This window comes from Elephantulus edwardii, unplaced genomic scaffold, assembly GCF_000299155.1.
Source record: "Elephantulus edwardii isolate Elephantulus edwardi_28Jun2011 unplaced genomic scaffold, EleEdw1.0 scaffold00097, whole genome shotgun sequence".
Lineage (NCBI taxonomy): Eukaryota > Metazoa > Chordata > Mammalia > Macroscelidea > Macroscelididae > Elephantulus > Elephantulus edwardii.
This window is the reverse complement of record NW_006399847.1, coordinates 2804820-2821192: the sequence shown is the minus strand read 5'-3', so window position 1 is coordinate 2821192 and position 16373 is coordinate 2804820. Positions and strand designations below refer to the sequence as shown.

Below are 16373 nucleotides of genomic sequence, written 5' to 3'. Positions count from 1 at the left end.
GTCCCCTTTTTTGCCATACATATTTTGGATATGCTGTTAGGAGAGGCTATTCTTTGGAAAGGGACATCATACTTGGAAAAGCGGAGGGTCAGTGAAAGAGAGGAAGACCCTCAGCAAGATGGATTGATACAGTGTCTGCAGCCATGGACTCACATGTGTCAAGGATGATACAGATGGCTCAGGAGAGGACAGAGATCAGATTTATTGTTCATAGGGTCACTATGATAGTACTCAGCTCAACAGCACTTAACAACAACAGCATTCCTGCTAGGGAGTTCTGTTGGCCTAATGGTAAGGAGCTGCATTGTCAGCCCCAAAACTCAAACCCACCAGCTTCTCCATGTAAGAAAGATGGCCAGTCTATTCTGACTGGAAGGTTCATAACAACAAACAACATTCCCTGCTAGGGAGCTCTAGTGACGTTATCTGTAACACGCTTCTCTGGTAGTTCGAATCCACCACTGCCCCCTCAGGAGAAACATGAACAATCTTCTCCTGTGCTCTTTAGAGCCCAATGGAGGTCGATCAGCTGTGATTCCTACTGGAGGGTAATGACGATGGTAATGAGTGAGCAAGTGGGTGAGATCCCCTGCCGCGCCAGTCTTCTCTATTCTGAGACCTCTAATTATTTGCTTATATTTGCCAGATTTACTGATTCCATGTTAATTTTTTAAAAATATTTTTTTCTTTGTGCATTTTATTTGAAAGTTTCTGTTGCTGTAATTGGAAGCAGGAGTGGCATACTGATTCCATGTTAATTTTTTAAAAATATTTTTTTCTTTGTGCATTTTATTTGAAAGTTTCTGTTGCTGTAATTGGAAGCAGGAGTGGCATCCACTTCCAAAACAGCTTGATTCTGGAAACTATGAACATGAAGAAACAATAAAAGTTACACAATTGTTCAGGTCTTTAGTTCACAGAGTTGCAGTGAGTCGTCTACAACCCAACAACACCCAACAGCGGCAACAATTCCTATAATAAATTCAGGTTCACCACTCTTTACTTCTGCAATGTCTTCTCTCCTTCACAGCAGTTTTAACCTCAGACCTCGTAGTTTTCAAATCTGCAACTTCGACCTGAGACTTTTTTTACACCTTGTTGTTATTGTCGTGTACCATAGAATCAGAACTGACCGTCTAGTGGGTTTTCAGAGGCAGTTAATTGCATGGGAGGAGATTGTTCATCCTTCTCCTGTGGAGGAGCTGCTGGCTTTGAACATCATTCCTTCAGGATAGCAGAGCAGATTCTTGGCACTAGGCCACCTTATGTGCCTCTAACTCTTCCATATTTCTTCCAACTTCTTGGAAACCTGGAATGGAATTGTACTGTTTTTGTCTCTCTGTGAACTACTTCTGTGTTGTGTTTCTTTTCATTTCATCCTGGGATTCTATAGGGTTGATTAACAGCAATGTGTCTGGGGTTGGAGATTCTGTTGAGTGTTTAGTTGTTTATTTTTTGCACTGTATTGACCTTCTTTTTCATGCATGCTATTGATGAAATGTGAGATATTACAAACTTTACCTTATTGAATGTAGAATATTTTTGTGTTATAAATATTCTTCAACCTTCCTTTGGGAAACAGTTAACTTTAAAATACTTTGACCTTTTCAGATCTTTTTTAAGGTCTTTTTTAAGGTTTTTTTTAAGGTCACACTCATGCAGTCTTTTACTAATTGTATGTGACTATTTAAACAGAGAGAGATTCAAAGAGGTAAAATGAGTAGTATCTGATATATTTATGGCATATTGTCAGAAGGAGCTAGTCTTTGGAAAAGATACCATGCTGAGAAGTGAGAGGGCCCGCTAAAAAGCGGAAGATCCTCAACGATATGGACTGACACAGTGACTGTGACAGTGGGTTGAACATGATGTAAATGGTGGTGGTTGTGTACAAGGCCAGGTTCCAGTCTGTGGTTCCTATGGTTGCTAGGAGGAGTAGTTGACTTGACAGCATCTAACAACAACAAAACACATAAAAGAAGCAGGAGTGGCATCCACTTCCTAAATAATGTGCCTCTGGAAACTCTATGAACTTTGATAAATGTCAATAGTTGTAGAGAGACTTCAGGCCCTTTGTTCATAGGGTCGCTATGAGTTGTGCTTGACTCTAAGGCAATCAACAGAAACAACAACAACCATAAATTAAGGGAGTTCTGGTGGCTTAGTGACAAAAAGCTGTGCTGCAATCCCGAAAGTACGTAGTTTGAGGCCACCAGCTGTTCCACAGGAGAAGGATGGGCGATGATCTACCTCTTGATTAACTACCTCTGAAAACCTGCTGGAGGGTCAGCTATAGGCCAGTTCCAACTCGATGGTACACAACATCACAAGTTAAGAAGTGCTGGTGGCCTACTGTGTAAAAAAGGTTGCACTGTCAACTGAAAAGCAGGCAATTTGAATCTGGCAGTCTACTCACATACAATTTAAGGTCTCTGAAAATCCTCTGCAGGGTCAACTGAGTCTGTTCTGACTCTAGGGCACATAACAATAACAGTAACAACTCTCTGCCTTGGAATTTACTGGGAAAATATCAGAGCCAAAGAAGGGGGAAAACAATATTCCAGTCAAGAGCTTGACTTTACTTTTTGATCTATCAAATGATAAACCAAAATCAATACTACTCATTGCCATTGTGTCAGAAGAATTTATAGCTGACCCTCCACTGGGTTTCCAAGCCTGTAATTCACACCAGAGGAGATCTCTTATCTTTCTCCCTCAGAGTTTCTGGGAATTTGAACCACCAGAGATGTGGGATCTTTGGCTTAGCAGCACAAGGCCCTATAAACCAGGCCTCCAGAGCTCCCTCTAAAGTTGAATAGAGCTAGCATCAATAACCTCTTATTTCACTATCCTGGTAGTGTTTCCTCAATTCTAGGGTGGCTTCATGTATAAATGGTGACTTGATATCTACACTGCCTCTCCTGGACCTGGCCTTGCTGCAGATTCCCATGTTTATCAGGTTTCTGTACTTCTGTGAGGACCTCTAATTTAGAGAAATCTTAGCCAAGAACAAGAAAGACTGGGTATGTGTGTATGTGGTGCAGGATTTGGGCTTTTCCTGTCCCATGTCAGCCATCATCTGAAAGAACAGTAAGATATTTGTAATTTATTTTGGTACACTTTGGACTTCACAACTGGATGTGTTAAGCGGAGGTAAGACTTTACTTAACTTGTTGATGTACTGAAATGTTTTAACACCCTGTCTTCAGTAATTGTAGAGAGGTCTTCTTAATATTGAGCTCCAGTCCATATTGAAGACTAGTGTCATTGACCTTTTGCAGCCAGCCATACAGGTCTTCCTCAGTTTCAGCAAGCAAGGTTGGGTTGTTGTTGAGTCTTCCTCCAATCCTAGTGCCACATTCCTTCTCATAAGTCCCAGCCCCTGAAAAATCTGTTCTGCACATAAATTGAAAAGGTATGGAGACAGGACGCATTCCTGATGCATACCCTTCCTGATTTTGAGCCATGCAGTGTTTCCCTACTCTGTTTGGAAAGCATTGGTACTCTGTTATGAGAGCTCCCACCCTCTCTGGAGATGACTGCATCAGTGAATAGTATTGTATACATTTTGCATTTTGATCCAAAGCACCTCTATTGCCTTTTTTTGTTTCATGTAACCCAAATCCAGTTCTGAAGCCCTTATGTCATCCATGAAAACCATGGCTCCATAACAAGACGGAACAAGCAATCAGTCAGGAGCTTTATTTTCTCTTAAGCACAATGTCAAGTACAATAAAAGACCTCTTTTGATCACAAGTTATTAAATACATAAACATTGAAACTTGCAGTGGTCTGTGTCTTTTCAACAAAGCAGCAAGATATTAAGACAAAAGACCAGAATGGAGACAGAATCTGACATCTAGTTCAGGTACAACACTTGGCAAGGCCGTTGGCAGTCAAAAATGTCTCCTTCTTGCCAACCCAGGATCTGAGTTGATCCGCCCTCTGCGGCTTCCTTGTAGTACAGACATTCCCTGGGTAATAAACATCCACCTCACATCCCACCTGCTGCTGCAAGCCAACTCTGGGAAGTCTCTGATATTAAAATTCCAAGATATATACAGCAGTTTAATAACAAATGGTTACTGCTTTGTGGTTTGCACCAAAACATTATTATGTTTTATGTGGTTGCTGTGATGCTGAACACTGTGCCATTAATGTGCCAAATGCCATAATGGTTACCCGTCATGGACAGTGTTTGGTGGAGCTCCAAGATTGAGACAGGCTTGGAAGCAGAAGTGGCATCCACTTCCTAAACAACATGCCTCTGTAAACTCTATGAATGTAGAGAAACAACAATAGTTATATAGAACAGAGTTCAAGTCTTTTGTTCATAGGGTCACTAAGAGGCTAAGAGTCATGCTCATCTCTAGGGCACTTAACAACAAACAACAAATATGTTAAAGATGTTGGGATGTAAACGGAGATGTTTGTTTAATTTTATTTTTTTTTCCCCAGAAAGATGCACTATATGCTAGATACAGACATTTGACAGCGGACGCTAGATTCGAATGCACCAAACTATCCCTTACTTACATACACTCCCAACTTAAAGAAGGACTTTAGGAACAGCACTCACTTGTAATCTGGGGACTGCATGTACCCCCTAACCTGGCACCCACCCTGGAGGGTTTATTTATCAGTTCTTCTTCCTTGCCAAGTTAACAATACTCTGATCTAAACAAATAGTGCTTTCCAATACACCTGAGCTGGGAAGGTGTGGCCACCATGGGCTTCAAATTTCAAAAGCCTGGAATAATTTGACATGATTCCTGATAGGCCCCACACCTCTCTCTTCTTCCTTTGTTCTGTATTTTCATTCTCTCTTCCCCCTGTTTTCCTTTTCTTTCCTTGCTTGTCACTTCTCCTCTTCCTTCCTTCCCACCTCCCACCATTTTATACATTTTTATAGATCACTCCATTTGCCTAAAGAAAACTGGCCACTCAAACTTAGAGATCTATAACCTGTATTTCTCCAAAGGCAAGAATGGGTGAAAAGTAGTTGTTGAGATCGCTCAGGGTTTGTTAGTTACCTCAGCTCAGCAGCCACTAGCTGTGACTTAACACTCAAGGTGCTAAGGCCAAGCAGTTCCCCTGGGGACACATTCAGTTCAAGGATGCTTTGCTGCATCTTAACCAAGTTCCCACAAGGAAGAGCATCTACAGGATGTTAGTGCCGCCCAGCACCATATCGGAGCCCCTCAGGTGCTGTTAGCTAACATGGCTCATGTTTTCCATCCCATGGACTTCACAGCACAGCCTATCTTGGAGAAAATACAGCCAGGGCAGTGCTCCTTCGAGGCGAGGATGGTGAAACTTTGTCTCATACTTTGGGCATGTTGTTAGAAGATCCAGACCTTGAAAAAAGACATCATGCTAGAAAAGGTGGTGCGTCAGCAAAAGAGATGAAGACCCTCAACAAAATGGATTAACCCGTGACTGGAAGAATGGACTTGAACATATCAGCGTTTGTGAGGATGGCTTGGGCTAGGGCAAGGTTCAGATCTGTTGTTCATTAGGTCACTATGGGTTGTAGTCCACTCAAGGGCACCTAACAACAGGATCATTTTATTTGACACATGCATCACAACTATTTGAAATAAAAAGAAACTTATGTTAAAAATCTATTCTGTTTTCCTTTGCTTAATGAGCTCTCCAAGTAAAACAAAGAAGAACATGAAAGGTTTAAAGTAATCCACAGGTGCTTGTTTCAAGATAGTGTTAAAATCTATTGCTAGATGACAACACTAACCACATATGAATAGGGAACAGCAGAGTTCCTGTCAGCTTTTGAACACAGGTTGTGTTTCTCCACATACTATTCTTATCTGGAAGCTGATCTGTCAAGAACGAGTCAATCTTTTTTTAGGATAATTTTATTCTTTTGTTTTATAATTTTATTCTTTATCTCAGAGTCTCCCATACCTTTTTCTTCTTTTTTAATGTCTATCTTTTCTTTTACATGATTAGACTTTGCATGACCTTGGCTTTGCATCATTTAGAGTGCTAGTTCACAAAATGCAAGATGGTTGCCCTTTTGAAGGTTGCATTTGTAAACCCACATGGGTTTAGTCCTGACAGAGATTTAATAGAAGTTGTCTAAAAGAAAATGAAGAAGAAAGAACAACACAGGACTGGCATGTTGCCTTTGAAACTAGATTTAGCCCCACAAAGCAACCATGAGGATAAGAAGGATTAAGATGGTAACCAGAACAAGAACGTTCCACAGTGGATGGGTCTAGCTAGGCTCCCAAGAAAACGCTCGTGATGGGAGTGCCACATCCTGGACACTTGCATGCATGTTACAGGGACACTAGTGATGCTTAGCTTGTAGACAAGAACAGAGCCAGAAGTCTCAGAGGAAAGTGAAGCTCTGGGAATAGTACCACTACAATTTACCACCTCTGTGTGGGTTTGTTATATGCTGCACAGAACAGTGGGGGCGAGAGAGTAGAAGTCTTGTATCTAAGAACGCTAGCTTGTTTCACTGGAAAAACATGCAGCAGCATCAGAGGTGGCTTCACACTGACTGCTTAAGGATAGGTGTTGTGTCCACACCGGTCCACAGCCGTCTGGGCCATCTTGGTGTCCTGGTGTCTGCTCCTTGGATGGGAACGCTGGCTGGTGCTGTTCACAGTTGTCATCATTGCACACTGTCTGCAGGGTATGGGACTGAGGACGCTCTGAGGCTGGAAATTGTGACTTTGGAAACTTTCCCACTGAGTCTAGCTTTTGGGTTGAAATAATCCATTATCAAGGAAGATATATATATATATTTCCTTTAAATTATTTTTCTTTTTGTGGTTGTTGTTGAGAATGCATTGCAAGGGTGAAGTGTGTGCCAACGCAATAGTTTCTACTTGTACAATTTAGTGACACAATTACATTCTTCAAGTTGTGTGACCATTATCCTGTTCTGAGTTGTTCCTCCGACATTAATTCTAAACTCACTGGCCTCTAGCCTTCCTGTCTGATCTTTCAAGTTGCTGTTGTCAATTTGATCCCGTGAAGATAGTTCTTGAAAGAGTAGAATGCCTAAGGCATACCTTTTTAAAACTAGTGATGCTAAACTCTCCTTTGGTTTTGAGAAGATGTTAAAGAACATTTATTGTTGTTGCCATGTGTTGTCAAGTCAGAACTGTCTCTTAGCTGACCACCAGCAGTCTTTAAAAGGCAGTAAATGCCCCTGGAGGAGATTGCCCGTTCTTCTCCTGCAAGAAACCTTTGAGATAGTAACACCACTCCTTGCCACTGGGCCACTGCAATTTCCTAAGGGAATATTTAGGGCTGTATATTTTTGAAAGTATAGATGTTAATCTAGTCATTGTTTGGTGTTCTTATCAATGTTTTAAAACAACTATAACAGCTTGGCTGCACTCTTCGCCCAGAAGGAACGTTTCACATGAAAGACATAAAATGTTTTGTAGAGCAGAACATTCTTTGAAAGCTGTGGGGGAAGACAGAGCTTGCTTAAGGAACTTAATTGATAGAAACACAGTCGCCTGGACAGGGTTGCCTGAGTTCAAAGGCACCGCTTTTAATCCCAAACCATTTTAATTTTGCTTAACTTTTATTTCTTTTCTGGGTGACTAAACTGCAAACCTCCATTAATCTACTGCCAAGTCATTTTTTTTTTTCTTAAGAGGGTAGATACATTTACCAGCTCCCCAGCCAGGAGCTGCCTCTCAGGAATGTTGGCAGTGGGATTTTGTGTCTGCCGATGAAAATAGAGGACAGGAAAGCAGGTCAGGCTCTCTGAGATGGGGAGCAGACCCCGACTTTGGCAAGTTCAGCCTATGGAGAACAATGAGGGCCAAGGAGGCCTCTAAATTTTGAAATGGAATGCTTCTGGCAATACATAATCTTGGAAAGTGGTGCTTCATGTTTTTATAGTTGGGATTTCATAGTAGTAGAACAGCCAAAATGTCAATGGTTTCAGTGGTTTCATCCAATCCACATGGTGAGGGGAAAGCTTGGCTGCAGGAGATGGAATTTCACATTTGGGGGCAAGTAGGAAGAATGTAGAAATTACCTCCTGCTGCCGAGAAATTCATGGTTGTGTGAAGAATGATTGCAGCAAAATCTTCCTTTCACTGTTGTTGTGCTGCTTTCCAGCACTCATACTATGTGACCTATTTGGAGGGAGGGACCCATTGTGCAGTCAAGGACCTTAGGAGTATGACCAGATCTAAGCCTTCAACAGCAGTGATTTCTTAAAAGCAGCCCACAGTGAGGTAGGCCTGTTTTGCCCATCTGTCTTCACAGAGTGAAAAGCTGAGACTACCACCTATTTCTATGAGATATACTGTGGGCTGTTATCAGCAGGGGCTAGTCCTTTGGAAAAAGACATCATTCTGGGAAAGGGAAAGGATCAGAGAAAGAGAGGAAGACCCTCAGCAAGATGGATGGGCGCAGTGACAGCTTGTTGGACTGAGCCTGGAGGACATGAGGAGGAGGGAGTCGGAGAGGGCCAGGTTCTCGTCTGTTCACAGGATCGCTAGGAGTTGTGGTTGACTTGACAGCATCTAAAAATCACATAACTTATTTGGTCACTTTGACCATCGTAATAACAGACACTTGATTCCCTGAGTGGTGCACTGAGTTAAGCACTTGATTACTAACCAAAAGGTTGGTGGTTCGAACCCAGAGGAACCTTGGAAGAAAGAAAAGAATAGTGATGTTCCTGCAGATCAGAAGGTACCAAATGACCAGTTGTGCTCTGCACACAGGAGTCGAAATCTATGGCAGCGGGCTTTAATAATAGAAAAAAATCAATACTCCAGCTGTTGGGGTTTTTTCTTATCACTTCTCCTCTGTGAGACAAAAGTAGATTTATTGAGATCCTGTTACGTTTTCCTTGTTACTCCCAGGCCACCCACCATTTTATAAGTAACTACTTGTCTGTTTCTGACAAATCTTCTTTGTCCTTACCCTGGAGGCCTGTCTCTAGCCTATGGGTCATCCTTGACTCAAGGGCACCAGACAAGAACATAGGCCTGTCTGTTTTGGGGCTGGAAATTGTGTCTCAGGGGTAAGTTCCATTCCAGGCTCCAGAGGAGGCTAAGGGCCACAGTCACATGAGTTACAGTCACAGAAGGCTTGGACATCACTGTGATGTTTAGCTTTGTTCTAATTTACCTCCCACGCTATCTAGGACATCCCATTGAGCCCTTTCTGAGCAGTCAGCAGTGGTGCCAGTGCACCATCTAATTCCTCTGCCCCAGAGTCATGGAAGTTGAAGGTCACAAGGTTCATTGGTACTATGGGCTGATTATTTCTATGTAACTTTGATTTTCTTCCCTCTTCTTTGTTCCAGACAGGAAAGGACCAATGGTTGCACCTTAGATGGCTTCTCAAAAGTTTTAAGGTCCTCAGTTATTATTCACCAAAGTAGAATGCAGAGCACTGACTATCTTGTGCCAGTTCACCTCAGTATTCCCTGAGACAGTGGTTGAGAGGCCCCATGACCAGTGACCTATTGACTCTAGGTGTTCGATTATGGATAAGAGATTTACAGAATATTGTCCTATTATCTCCCTGGACTTTTTGCTGCATATACAAATAAATACTCATGTTTATCATCTGCCAAGTCGATGTGGGATCTTGAAGGTAGTCTTTTTTCACTTGTGCATATGTTTGTCTTGTCTGTCTGCCTGTGTATCCACTTGTAGATGAAAGTTTGTTGGGGGTTGTTTTGTTTTGTTTTGTTTTTGCTGAGGGTCATCGTCTCTAACTCTAACCTTTACGTGATGCCCTTCTGTTAGAAGCCCCTTGACAGACAGCAGTTCCTTTGGTGCCCTCTGGCTCTGTGAGGTTCTTTATCCCCACAGGTGGTCCAGTGGGCGTCACAGGAGGAACAGCCCTGGGCTGAGGCTCTGCTCTTTCTTCAGTTATCCACTTCCGACTGGACATTTATCACCCTGGATGCTGGGGTCAAGGCTGTTGGAGGACTCGCCTATGGAGGCCGGAGTGGCAGGCAAGGCTGACAGCTTCTGTTTTTGCTGCTTTACATACTTGACTCGACGGTTCTGGAACCAGATTCTCACCTGGTCCTCATGGAGGTGGAGTCGGGCAGCCAGCCAGGCTCACTTCTTTCCCACCACGTTTTTCCGTTTCTGGAACGCTTTCTCCAGCTCCTCCAACTGCTCCAGCTTAAACATGGTTCTCCTCCGCTTCCGTCAGCTGGTGTTCATCTCCTGTGGACCCTGGTCTCTGTCTTGGAGGACCAGGGCTACTGGGGGATGATGAACTCTGATGTCTGGGACACACAGGTGTGGCCAGGTGCAAAAGCCGCAGGAGCGCTGCGAGAGCAAGTCAGCATACCACGGATTCGGCTCCATGCCCACGAATGGGGACACACAAGTGGCTGAGAACATGTTGGGCAGAACCTGGCTCAGGGGGCCGTAAGGAGAGCCCCAGGGCCCGAACTGTTGGTGGTGGGGGACAGCCATTGAGTTGCATCATGTGAAGGGTCAGCCCTAGCCATTAGGGCCTCCACAGAGAAGGGCAGCTCGTGGTGGCCAGGGCTGCTTGGGAGCACTGGGTCTCCAAGTCCCCAGGAAGCAGGTGGATGGTGACAGGGGCCCGGAATGCAGAAATACAAGCAGAGCATCTTGCCTGGCAGCTCCAAGGAGAGGGGGATACCCCCCAAACACTGGGGACCCGCAGTGCATGGCAACACTTCGCCGATGCAGGAATGTTCAGGAGGCAGCTGTTGTCAAGGGTCCCTTGGATGTAACAATTTAAAAAAAAAAAAAAAAGAGTGGCTTGGAGGACTCAGGAGCTGGAGGCTGGTCAAGAGTGAGAGTGGCTCGGCTAGATGAAAGTTTTTAGTGACTGGTAACATAGGGTTGTAAGTAACGGTCTGTTCTTTTCAGTAACTCTTAGACAGCTCTCTGTTTCTTCTTTTTCTTTTGTTTATGGGCCATAATATTGCTTTTAATTGACTTTGATAGACTGATCCAGACTTAAGAAAAAGACGTATCATCTGGTAATGTTGTATTGACATGATTTTGTGTACTATCCTTAAGGCTGGTACTACTATTTAATATGAGATATGAGTTGAAAAATGCCTGGCAAATGAGCCATGTTAAACTAATATAATCATGAACTGGTCAAGTAGGTGATGTTTATCTCTTTGGTTGACACTAAGCATTTAGAGGAAGAAATGCTGTTTTTAACTAAGGGATTGGGGGTAAATTCCACTGGTAAGTGAAATTTGAGCTGGACGATGGATGGATGGATGGATAAATGAAGGAGTGGCTGAGTGGGTAGATGGGTGAGTGGACTGGTAGATGAGCACATAGATAGGACATAGAGAGCGAAGGACTAGGAGGCACTCTTGGAACCATGAAGGAGGTATCCTGAAGACATGAAAGTTAGAGAATGAACAGACCAGAAAGAAAATGACATGGTAACCTTATTTTTTTCAATTTTTTTTTATTATTCATTTCAGTGAAAATTTACAGAGACTTTGGGTTTCCATTCATTCACTGTTTCACTTTTCTCCCCTCCCAACCTTTCCCCACCCCATTACACTCCTCTTGGAAAAATAAAAGAAAAATTCTTTCATTATTTTACAATCCCTCCCCCCAGCTCCACTCCACTGTGCAGACTTCGCTCTGGACTCCTGTCATGACAAAACTTACCAATCACATATCCCTTTTAAACAGTTTTCTCCCTCATCTGTTTCAGTGCAGCATACATTATTTAACCCATCTTTCTCAGTCTCCCCTCAACCCTGATGTCAGTCCTGTTTTACAACAGTGGCACCATGCAGTATTTGTCCTTTTGTGACTGAGGTACTTCACTCAGCATAATATCTTCCAGGGTCACCCATTTTGAATAACATTGCATGAGTTCTTTGTTTTTCAGTGCTGCATAGTATTCCATTGTATGACTATACCACAGCTTCTCTATCCATTCATTTGTTGATGGACACTTAGGTTGTTTCCAACTCCTTGCTATTGTGAACAAAGCTCCAATAAATATGGGTGTGCATATATCTGCTTGGGTGGCAGTTATGGTCTCTTTGGGGTATATTCCAGTATTGGAATTTCTGGGTCAAATAGTATCTCTATTTGCAACTTTTTGAGAAAGCGCCACACTGCTTTCCACAGTGGTTGCACAATTTTACACTTCTACCAACAGTGAATAAGAGTTCCAGTTTCTCCACAACCTCGCCAGCATTTGTTGCTTGCTGTTCTGTTAAATTTTGCTATTCTTACTGGGGTAAGATGATAGCTCATAGTTGTTTTGATTTGTATCTCTCTTAGAGCTAGGGAATTTGAACATTTCTTCACGTGCTTGTTAGCCATCTGAATATCTTCTTTGGTGACGTGTCTGTTAATGTCCTGTGCCCATTTTTCTATTGGATTATTTGCCTTTATCTTGTTGTGGTGCTCAAGTGTTTTATAAATTCTAAATATAAGTCCCTTATCTGGCATGTCATTACCAAATACTTTTTCCCAGTCTATGGCTTCCCTTTTTACCCTTTTGGAGAAGTTTTTGGATGTGCATAGGGATTTGAGTCTTAGAAGGTCCCATTCATCTATGTTATCTTCTCCTGGTTGTAGGTCATGGTAACCTTCTGAGATGCCCCCAGTCATCAAGATAAGGCAGAAAAATAAAGAATAGGCTTACCAGTGTTAACTTAAAGTTTCTAAGCCTGTAACACTAGACGGTTATCAGGGAAGAGAGCTCTCTAACAAGACAAAGGTGAAGTCTGCCTCTGTTAGTTCAGCTTTTTGGTGAGTTGTGAGAGTGTAGAAGTGTGTCCAGTTCTTCAAGACTTATGGAGTAGGCTGACTCATGCTGCTGCCATTGAGCTTATCTGCTCTGTCATTGTTTCTCCTTGTTCCAGGGGCCAATGAAGCTTTTCTGTTTTGTTTTGTTTTTAATCACTTCAGGCTCATACTTTTCCTTGACCCTCTTCAGAAAAAGAATTTATGACTCCCCTTTCTTCCCCATCCTGCTAACCTTCATTGTAGGGGTCAGCCAGAGAGAAATGCGTTGGTCTGGCTGGTAGAGAGACACTCACTCATCCCTCTCCATGTGAAAGACGCTTGGATTGAGTCTGTCAAGTTCTCTTATTACCTCAGTAGGAGGACTATGAGGAAGAAAAAAAATATTACAGACAGGTAGTACTCAAGAACTCTAGATATGTGCGTTGACCTTTGCTTCAAAGGCTTTGGACCATATTATGATATACACATTTATATATAATTTATATATATAAAAATCAAGAATCAGGTTATTCTTTCCTGAGAGAGAATTTGTGATTTTAGGAGAACCCTAAAGAAATGTAAATAAGGTTGCTTTTAAGAAGTCTTGTTTTACCAGCATTGCCTTTTTAGAAATGAGGTAGTGTAAGAGTCCCTGTAATTATGGGCTATTTTTTCTTCTTTTACCACCCCCTCCCCATTTCTAGGCAATTTAAATAGATTAGGAGCTAATGTGATGAATTGTTTTCCTATTATCAATCCTAGATTTTTTTATTCAAACCATCCCAGATCTGGGAAGGAGGTGGAACATTATTCTGTCTGTGTATTTTGTCCCATCACTGAAATGTCTTAGCTGTGGTTCCCTGTTCCATATTGAACACAGATGGATTTCTGTTCTTTGCATTAGAGCTCTGGCAATCAATACATATTAGGGCCCACCTCCAACATACTGAGGATACACGTCCCTTATGGTCCTATCCAAGAAAAAAGAATATAGTTTTGCTTTAAGAAAGACTCCCCACCAATAAACTTCTTTTCTCTATTCTTCCAAGCTTCCGCAGATTCACGCGTTCCAACAGTGTGACCACAGCAGTGCAGGCGGACCTGGACTTCCATGACAATCTGGAAAATTCTCTGGAATCGATAGAGGACAATTCATGTCCCAGCCCCATGGCCAGACAGTTCTCCCGGGATGCCAGCACCTCGACAGTGAGCATCCAGGGCTCGGGAAACCACTACCACGCCTGTGCGGCCGACGAAGACTTCGACGCTGATTTCGACCCCTCCATCCTGCCTCCCCCGGACCCTTGGATTGACTCTATCACTGAGGACCCTCTGGAGGCCGTCCAGAGGTCTGTGTGTCACCGGGATGGCCACTGGTTTTTGAAGTTGCTCCAGGCAGAGCGGGACCGCATGGAAGGGTGGTGCCAGCAGATGGAGCGAGAACAGCGGGAGAACAGCCTGCCCGAGGACAGTAAGTAACCACAGGCCTCGCGCCCGGGGCCACTCTGTCGGAACCTTTGTTGTCTTCTCCACCTGCTGACTGGTGGACGCTTGCAGTTTCACTTTGGCAGGTGGAACTTGTAGAAGAGCTGGGAAATCACAGCCAGGTTTCTCAGTGCTGCACCAGAGCACAAAGCAGCGGGCAGATGGGCCACTTCCCCAAGAGCTAGATGCAGACATCCTTGCTTTTCTCCCAAAAGCACAAAGCTCACCTTGGAGGCCTCACGTTGCTATCGTAGGCCCTCTTCCCCAAGATTCTCCTTAAATGTTGCCGGGGCTTAGGAAATTATAAATGTTTCCAACTAGTTTGAAGGTACCTAGACACATATGTGTTGGGTGTTTAAAATATTTATAGTTATATTACTTCCATTAATATAATATTAAAGCAGAGCTAATATACAGAGACCCATGCTTGCTTACATTCCAAAGCCTGGCTGGCATATAATATATCCTTTAGATTTTTGGCAAGACCAGGGCTTGTCTAGAAAAATAGATAGGTGGATGGTTGGATAGATGATAGAAGATAGATAGATCTCCAATAGAAAAGTAGAAAAACAGATCCAATAGGAGGGAAGGACAGAGGAAGGGGGGAGAGAGGGAGAGAGAGGGAGGGGGAGAGAGAGAGAGAGAACACATAGAGATACAGACAGATAATAAGATTTATTTGAAGAAATTGGCTTGTGTGAGTGATTAGAGAGTTAACAAGTCCAAGACACGCTGGAAACTCCAGCACAATATATATGTTACAAACTTGAGATCTAATTCTTTCTGGGAAATCTCATTTTTATTAAGGTCTTCAGCTGATTGGATAAGGCCCACCCACATTATTTTTACTAATATTCAACTGATTGTAAACGTGAATCCCAACTGAAAATGCCTTCATAGCAAGATCTAGACTGGTGTTTGATTAAACAACTGGGCACAATAATCTAGCCAAAGTGATAAAGAAAATTAGCCATTACAGGTGATAAACCTTCAGTCACCAAAGTAATTAACATACGTTCCAAGTCAATGTATTAAAATAGGTTACTTTTGGAGGCCTTGAATATGCTTATTTTTCAAGCGATGCCTTTAAATAACAAATCCTATTGGTGATTCAGTGGTAAGGAATTGCACGGCTAACCCAAAGGTATGCAATTCAAATCCACTGGATGCTCTGAGGGAAAAAGATGGACAATCTCTTCCCACATGAATGATTCGACGGTACTAAAAGAAACAACATTGGCAACTAACCAAGAAAAATTACTACATTCCCTCATTGTGAAGCAAATTTTATACATTTTTAACAACCTCAAAATTAGAATAAATTGGTCTGTAGTAAATGCATATTTCAAAGTTGCATTTTGTTCCCTCTGGAAAAGTATTATTAAAGTAATGGAAGATCTAAGTAATGATTTAATTGAATGAAATAAATGCATTAAAGTCTGTTTTCATTTTTGGGTGGGAGCCATCTAGAAAAATATTGTCCTGATGTGGCTTTTTCTAACTCATTTGTGGAATTACTGTACAACTTTGCATAATGAAACTCCATGGGCCAGCCAAATCTCTCAGTTTCAAAAATATATTATTTTTTACCCTTTCCAATTTATTGTTATTTGTACCAGAATATTTTTTCTTTAAATTTCATTTTGTTGTTGTTTTGTGTGCTGTTGAGACAGAACCAACTCCTAGCTGACCCACTGGCAGGTTTTCAGAGGCTGTTAATCACATGAGAGGAGACTGCCCTGTTTTGTTCTGTGGAGCAGCTGCCTTTGAGTTTGCAGTACAACACCTTACCACTAGGGCTACCAGAGCACCCTTTTGTTGAGAATATATGTAGCAAAACATACATGACTTGGACAGTTTCTACATGTACAAGTTAGTGATGCTGATTGCTTCCTTCGAGTTGTATAAGCTGATTGCTTCCTTCGAGTTGTATAAGCTGATTGCTTCCTTCGAGTTGTATAAGCATTCTCACTCTCCTCTTCTGAGTTGTTCTGCCATCAACATAAACTCACAGCCCCTGAGATTTCTGTCTAATCCTTTTTTAATTTTATCTTTTGAGTTGCTTTTGTCAACGTATTCCATATATATAGTTCTTTTTCTTAACTAGATTGCTCACATTCATATACATTGTCTTTTAGACAATCATTCATATACATTGTATTT

The 16373-nt window shown here is 42.3% G+C and overlaps 1 protein-coding gene across 8 annotated transcripts in view; it reads left to right on the top strand.

Annotated features, from left to right (window-relative positions):
* DLGAP1 (discs, large (Drosophila) homolog-associated protein 1) overlaps positions 1–16373 on the top strand; it is a 542994-nt gene that overhangs the window by 500621 nt on the left and 26000 nt on the right. For all 8 annotated transcript variants that reach the window (XM_006891397.1, XM_006891398.1, XM_006891401.1 and 5 more), the window contains one exon: positions 13775–14196. In XM_006891397.1, coding sequence (XP_006891459.1) covers positions 13775–14196 — 422 coding nt within the window. The remainder of the gene's footprint in view (positions 1–13774; positions 14197–16373) is intronic.